A 7,351-nucleotide genomic window follows, 5' to 3' on the forward strand; every position below is an offset into this window, starting at 1 on the left:
ACTCTAAGGCATGAATGGGGGTGCAGAGCATCTTCCCCAAGGATCTCTTTCCACGTCAGGCCACCAGCTCCCTTTCCACAACCAAGAAATGTTTTCAACTGGTGTTCTTCCACCTCCCCCCAACCAAAGTGGAATCTCCATCAAGATCTCACCTCCCTTTTCTACTGAGAGAGATCTGATCATGCACCCCAGGATTTATAATATGGGGAGTGCTTGTTATCCCTATCCTGACCATTGGCATTGCCAGAACTACAGCATCAAATGGATGCAACCTGCCCGATGACTTTTTTTTGGGTGATTGGAAAATATTTGCCCCTGTGTCCTATGCGATAATTTTATGACATTATGACTTTACATTTTATAACAGAGCTCTTGAATAAACCAAAACACCACCCTAGCCCAACATTAGCAAACCTCCATAATTTAATATCCTAGGATAGTACAGTTTTTTACACTTTAAAAGTTCTCTAATTTTAGACCTTTTGCATTAGAATTTTGATGTCTTCTGCAATATCGGTGATTACAAAACGTTTACTGTAGCGCTTGAAGGGTTCTCCATCTGCCCCGATGAGAAATTTCTCGAAGTTCCAGGAGATGTCATTCCGAAAGACTGGGCTCCAAACAATGAACTTGGGATCAGTCATTAAGATGTTTGGTTCATCATGAGGTTCAGGCAACCTCTCCTTTAAAAAAGTGAAGATTGGATTCGCATTGACTCCGTTTACAAGGGTCTTTTCAGTTACTAAGAAATTTGGCTCATAACCATTGCCTGGGCGAACATATTTCAAGGCATTGAGGATCTCACTATTATCGTTGTTCTCCTGCAAAACCATTGATAAAACAATGTCAACTGCAAAAATAACACTTGGCGCATCATTTACTGGATTATTTGATAATTGTGCAGATGTTAAACATAATTGAAGAATTTTGACAAAGCATTGGCACATTTAATTTTTGGCAAGTTTTATTTTGCAATAATCCCCTGGTTAATTCCAATATCCATTCAAAGGATGGTTTGTTGCCATGCATGTTCCTCAGAAGTTGGAGTATTTTTAATCAACCTATGTCTGGGAAGGTGGGCCTTGCAACCAGACCTCCTAACCCAAAGGGAGAGTCTACCACTGCATCACAAGAACTCTATGAAAGTTAAATCTCACATTGCAATGTCGGAGACTGGGTTTATTGGTATTTTTAATTAATCTGCCCCAGAAACGATTCATAACACATTAATATCATGTCTGCTGGGTAAAAACAAGGACTGCAGATGCTGGAAATCAGAGTCTAGATTAGAGTGGTGCTGGAAAAGCACAGCAGTTCAGGCAGCATCCGAGGAGCAGGAAAATCGACGTTTCGGGTAAAAGCCCTTCATCAGGAATCCTCAAGGGTGGAGATTCCACCGCTGTACAACAGAAGCCTGTCGAAAACCTAAGAACAGTGGTGGAGGGGGGGGGGGGGCGAAAACCGATTTTCAATCATTTGTAAGTCTCGAAGGCAATTAATTATACGTAACAGACTTGATCACGCGCAATAAAGTTGTACAAAGATACCACGCTCTCCTGAAAATATTGACTCTTTCCCATTGCTGTGCCATCCACATCTGAGCGAAGAGAAGATAACTACATTTCTATTGCACGCTTTGGGATAGAATGGGAAACGCTGTCTTCCTACTTTGCACTTTTGAAACAAATGACAAACATACTTTCATCGATGCCGAGCAAGATTTATACAAAATTAAACACAAGAATACGATAAATGCAACTTCAGCATGAAAGTAAACTCTTAAAAATAGAACAGCCGCCAAGATAAAATACACAAGTTGGATCCCACTTCTAACGCATGGAATCGAAAACGAATGTAATTAGCAAATAGAATGGTAAAACTTAATTTAGCTTTAAAGTGCCTAAACCTTATGTAATAAGGACTACAACGGCTTTGTGATTAAGGCTTATTCAACAACAAAAAAGGTTAGGTTTTCACAAGAGAAAAAAAATGAATTAATATGCGGGGCAGTGAAAGGCTAGGACAAAAGACATTTTAAAAAATAATGGACCCCAGTGAAAAACTAAACGTACTTGGTATCCGAATTGGTTGCAGGGAAAACCGATCACCACAAACCCCTGATTGCCGAAACATTTCTGGAGCTCGTTCAAGTGGTGGTAATCCCTGCTGGTCGTGCTTCAAAGGGAGGCAACGTTTACGATCAACACCACCTTCCCTTGGAGTTTGGAGAAGTGCAGGATATCGCCGTTGAGAAGCTTGGCGGAAAACCCATAAAATCTCTTTTCACAGACAGCCGCCATCTCCTAAACTCTTTATTCCCGAAGATCCTCGTTGAATACTAGCCAGGTACTAGCCTCAATGTATCCAATCAAAACTTTCACCCAACAGTCCTTCTGTAGAGCAGAGTGTTGTGAAAATATATTCCCAGCTCGAGATAAATGAAACTAAAATGGGTAAACGTTGGTAAATATCTGTGTCTGGTAGGTTTTTTTTGTAATTGTTGTACCAGCAAGTGACAAAATACGTCAAAGCGGTATTCAGGAAATTGACACATCAATTGTTTGCGTAGACAGTTTCATTACTAGACTTAAATATCCCACTGGATGTAAATGTAGAGGAAACCCCTGATAACTTGTGGCTGATGTTGTTTCAGAAAAATTTTCGAGTGATATGTTCAGTCCCATACATTCAGATTGGCATTGAGTTGCCTCAGCCGGCCAGACCAAATAACAGACAAAGGTAGATACTGGCCATGTATTTGGAGAAGCAGTGGTCCAGAATACAGATCGAACTTCACAATGGAAGCTGCGTGAAAAAATGCATAAAATTCAGTGAATAAATAAGTGGAATAAAACGCTAGCGTAATGATACCCAAGTAACTAATGGATAGTCGTTTTAAAAAGAATGCCTTTTAGAGAAATGAAGCTGCTGTCCTTACCCAGTTTGGTTCCAGACCCAGAGTAATGTGGCTCACCACTTCACCCACCCCACCCACCCCCTCCCAATCCACCAAGGACATGCAAATCCTGGACTTATTCCACCACCAAATCCAAGCCACCTGACAGCCGGATGAAGAACACCTCATCTTCTGCCTTGAAACCTTCCAGCCCCACATGGACTTCACTAGTTTTCTCATCTCCTCTGCCCTCACCTCATCCCAGATCCAACCCTCCAACTCAGCACAGCCCTACTTGTCCATCTTCCTTCCCACCTCCCTGCCGACCTATCACAATCACCCCACCATCTGCATTTACCCATCACCTTCCCAACCACCTCACCCCTACCCCCACCCTCCAAATTATCTCTCAGCCCCCTTTCCCCACCCCACATTCCTGATAAAGGGTGTAATGTCCATTGTTCTGCTCCTTGGATGCTGCCTGATCTGCTGTGCTTTTACAGCGCCACACTTTTCGACTCTGATCTCCAACATCTGCAGTCCTCACTTTCTCCTCACCTTGAGAAATGGCCTAGCAGACCATTCTGATCGAAATAAACAACAAAAAATTCGAGTCCATATCCTGTAAATGAATAAAACAAACTAGCACACTGCCATGTATAGGAACCTTTGGAGTGGTCCAAGCAAATGAAAAAATATGACTAAATTAACCATGACTGTAACTTTGCCAAACCAACTCAGCATTCCATTATTGATTTTGCAACACACCTTGTATCCTGCTTCAAGTGCATTGATGCTTTCTCTCCAAAGATAGCTGGGCATAGACAAGAAGACAGAAAATCAGAACACAAAGCAACATCATCTAACTATCCCTCCTTACCTCACCCTCACCCACCCACACACACCCCCACACATACACACACACGAACATGCATACATCAATCACTAACATGTATTTTACCAGCCCTGAGATTACGAATTGCTGTTTAGTCAGGCCTAGGAGCCATTCCATAAAAAGTCCCATCAACTAACCCAGCTGCCTATGTACTGGCTAACCATAAGTTAACAGAAGCAGGGTAAAATGCAGTCTTTTTAATAAACTGTACAGGAATCGCTATTCCTTGTACTCTAAATTGAGTTTAGTACAGTCTTCTTGGGCCACAGAAATCACATGTTACCTAGAATACCATAAGGATGTTTTAAAAACCTATTGCACGACAGAGTAAAAGGAAAAGGTGGAATTAAACTAGCCAGGATTGAAAAGCACATTATGACTTTTACAAGTATATAAAAATGATAGTTACTAAAGTAAACATGAATCCATTACAGGCAATGTGAGCTATTGGAGAACAACAGAAACATTTTTCATCAATGTTCACAGTGGATGACACAAATTGTGTACCAGAAACAGGGTGTAAGCAAGTGGCTCAGTGTGAGGACTGTATAGTAATTAATATCAGGAGAGCAAAAGTTTGGAGAAACCTAAGAAACTAAAAGCCAGCAAATCCCCAGGGTCTGATGGCCTTCATCCAAATGTTCTAAAAGAGGTACTGCAGAGATAGTGTATGCCTTGGTTATGATCTTGCATAATCGCTGAGCTTCTGGAATGGCCTTGACATCTTGAAAGTAAGCAAATATAATAAAGGAGGCAGAGAGAGAGGGAACAACATTCAAGTTGACATAATTCATCAGGAAAATGATGGATTCTATTTATAATAAAGTCTTAACAATGCACTTAGAAAATCATAGTATGATCAGACAAAGTCAACCCGGTTTCACAAAAAGGAACTCATGTCTGACAAATTAATTAGAAGTTTTTGAGACTGTCATTAGTAAGGGAGATGAAAGGCATTTTTAAGGACTTATAAAAGACATTCATTAAAGTCACACAAAAAGGATGATAAGGTGTCATGGAGGTGGAAGTAATATATTTTCTCAATGGAGAATTGAATTGAATTGAATTCATTGTCACGTATACCAAGGCACAGTGAAAAGCTTTGTCCTGCAAGCAATATAGGCAGATCACATAGTTAAGACATTAAGACCTTAAGACATAGGAGTGGAAGTAAGGCCATTCGGCCCATCGAGTCCACTCCGCCATTCAATCATGGCTGATGGGCATTTCAACTCCACTTACTCGCATTCTCCCCATAGCCCTTAATTCCTTGTGATACTTTTACCTATTATTTACTTATCTATGCTACTTAACGTGACATCGTTAAGTAACATAGATAAGTAAATAATAGGTAAACAGTGGCAAAAATCAAAACACAGGTACAGGCAAGTGTTAAGAGTTTGTGAATCTATTCAGTATTCTAACAACAGTAGGGTAGAAACTGTTACGAACCCAGCTGGTGCGTGTGTTCAGGCTTCTGTACCTCTCCCTGATGGTAAAGGATGTAGAAAAGCATCGCCAGGTTGGGATGGATCTTTGAGAATGATGGCAGCCTTTCCTTGACAGCGGGCCTGGTAGGTGGATTCTATAGATGGGAGGTTGGCCTTTGTGATTGTCTAGGCCGAGTTCACCACTCTCTAACCACCTCCAATCTTGAATGGTAGGGAGCTATACCAGGTAGTAATACATCGAGACAGAATGCTCTCGATGGCACACCTATAAAATTTGGCAAGGGTATTTGCTGTCATGCAAAATTTCCTCAGCTGCCTGAGGAACAAGAGACATTATTGGGCCTTTGTAACCAGTGCGTACATATGAAGAGTCCAAGAAAGCTTGTTGTTGCTGACTACTCCCAGGAGCTTGACACTCTCCACTTGTTCCACTTCTGTGCTGTTAATGTGTAGGGGTGCATGAGTAACATCCTGCCAAAAGTCAATAATGAGTTCCTTGGTTTTGCTGGCATTGAGAGCTAGATTGTTCTCAGTGCACCATTTTTCCAGGTCTTCCACCTCCCGTCTGTAGTCTGTTTTGTCGCCATCTGAGATTCGACCAACTATGGTGGTGTCATCAGCGAACTTGTAAATGGCATTAGTCTGGTATTTGGTGACGTGGTCATGGTATACAGTGAGTACAGTAGGGGGCTGATTAGACACCCGCGGGGTGGGGGGGGTGGGGAGGGGGCTTCAGTGTTGAGTGTTATTGCGGGTGAAATATTCTCCCCAATCTTCACTGATTGTGGCCTGTGGGTCAGGAAACTGAGGATCCAGTAGCAGAGATTGGGGCTTAGTCCGAGATCACCAAGTTTAGTAATCAGTCTGAGGGGACAATAGTGTTGAAGTACCACTCTAATCTGACTCTAATCTCAAGCATCTGCAATACTGATTTCTGCCTTGTATTCATCCTTGACCGAGGTAGATTAGGTTAGCCTTGGCAAACTCACTCTTTGCAAGACTGACCACTAGGTCTGTACTTTCTGGAAGCCAATTGCTATAAGTATGTTTCCCCAGTGTTACTGAACTCTAGAACATCATTTGGACACACTACAATTAGATAAGTCTGCATTACTTACCTTTGAAAAGGGCATTTCAGAGTCTGAATGCCATATCTCAACACTGGTACAATCTGTCTGCTGTTTCAAGATTTTCTTCTTGTGGGCAGTCATGGGAACCCACCAATACCTCCTGAGTAAACCTCTTGGGAACATAAGCTGCTTTACCTATCTCTGCAATCCTCCAGCTGGAATATCAGGTTGGAATTGGCTCTGGTAATTGCATTAACTTTTTAGTAGCCAATACAAAGCCTTGTGGAGCCATCTGGCTTGGGAACCTTTTTCCAATGGCTTTTATTAGTTTGTGCTCCAGCATTTACTAAATGTCTTTCTAAATATCGGTCAGCTTTTGTGGGTTTTGCTGATAGGGATGGTGCCTCATGGAGGGACCTCTCCCACATTCTTATCATTACCACTCTGGTGTTGCAGTCTGGCTCATCTCTGCATGTGCAGTATGTAAGTCTGCTTATTAAGTCTTCTCACTATTAGATTGTGTCACATCAATATTCTAGACAGCAAAGATTTAAAAATTGTAATCTGAGAAGCAGCAGCGAAGTTGTATTGTCTACTGTGATAAAATCTACTTCCACAGTTTTTCCAGATTTCCAGAAATGGGGGTCTGTGGAGTGCCAAACATATATCACTCACTCTTTACCATTTTGAAAACTATGAAATGCTGGGCGGATGCAAAAATCAATTGGGTCCATTTTCATCAACCTGTCAATGAATTACTAAATCAGCATTGGATAGAAATCAAGGCTGAGTAATGTTTCTAGCCTGTGTGACCCCTTACCATACAATCTTACCTGTGTCATACATTTGCAGCTCTGAACATTGTTAGCTGAGGACTGACAGTTCCTCATTGTGCATGTAAAGGGCTGAAACTGAGGAAAATCGTACTTCCGTTTTTTTAAAAACAGTTCTCTGCTGACCTCTGCTGAAGAATGAGTGATTTGTAAGTGTTGGACAATGGGGAATTAGGCAGAAGTGGGTACTGCAGATGCTGAAGATG

The 7,351-nt window shown here is 41.6% G+C and overlaps 1 protein-coding gene across 1 annotated transcript; it reads right to left on the bottom strand.

Annotated features, from left to right (window-relative positions):
* Positions 1–473: 473 nt before the first annotated feature.
* LOC132822072 (glutathione peroxidase 1-like) lies at positions 474–2,300 on the bottom strand. The gene is made up of 2 exons (XM_060835087.1): positions 2,073–2,300; positions 474–821 (listed from the first exon to the last, which is right to left on the bottom strand). Exons 1-2 carry the CDS (start codon positions 2,298–2,300, stop codon positions 474–476), a joined length of 576 nt encoding a protein of 191 aa, XP_060691070.1.
* Positions 2,301–7,351: the final 5,051 nt, after the last annotated feature.

This window comes from Hemiscyllium ocellatum, chromosome 14 (genome assembly GCF_020745735.1).
Source record: "Hemiscyllium ocellatum isolate sHemOce1 chromosome 14, sHemOce1.pat.X.cur, whole genome shotgun sequence".
NCBI lineage: Eukaryota > Metazoa > Chordata > Chondrichthyes > Orectolobiformes > Hemiscylliidae > Hemiscyllium > Hemiscyllium ocellatum.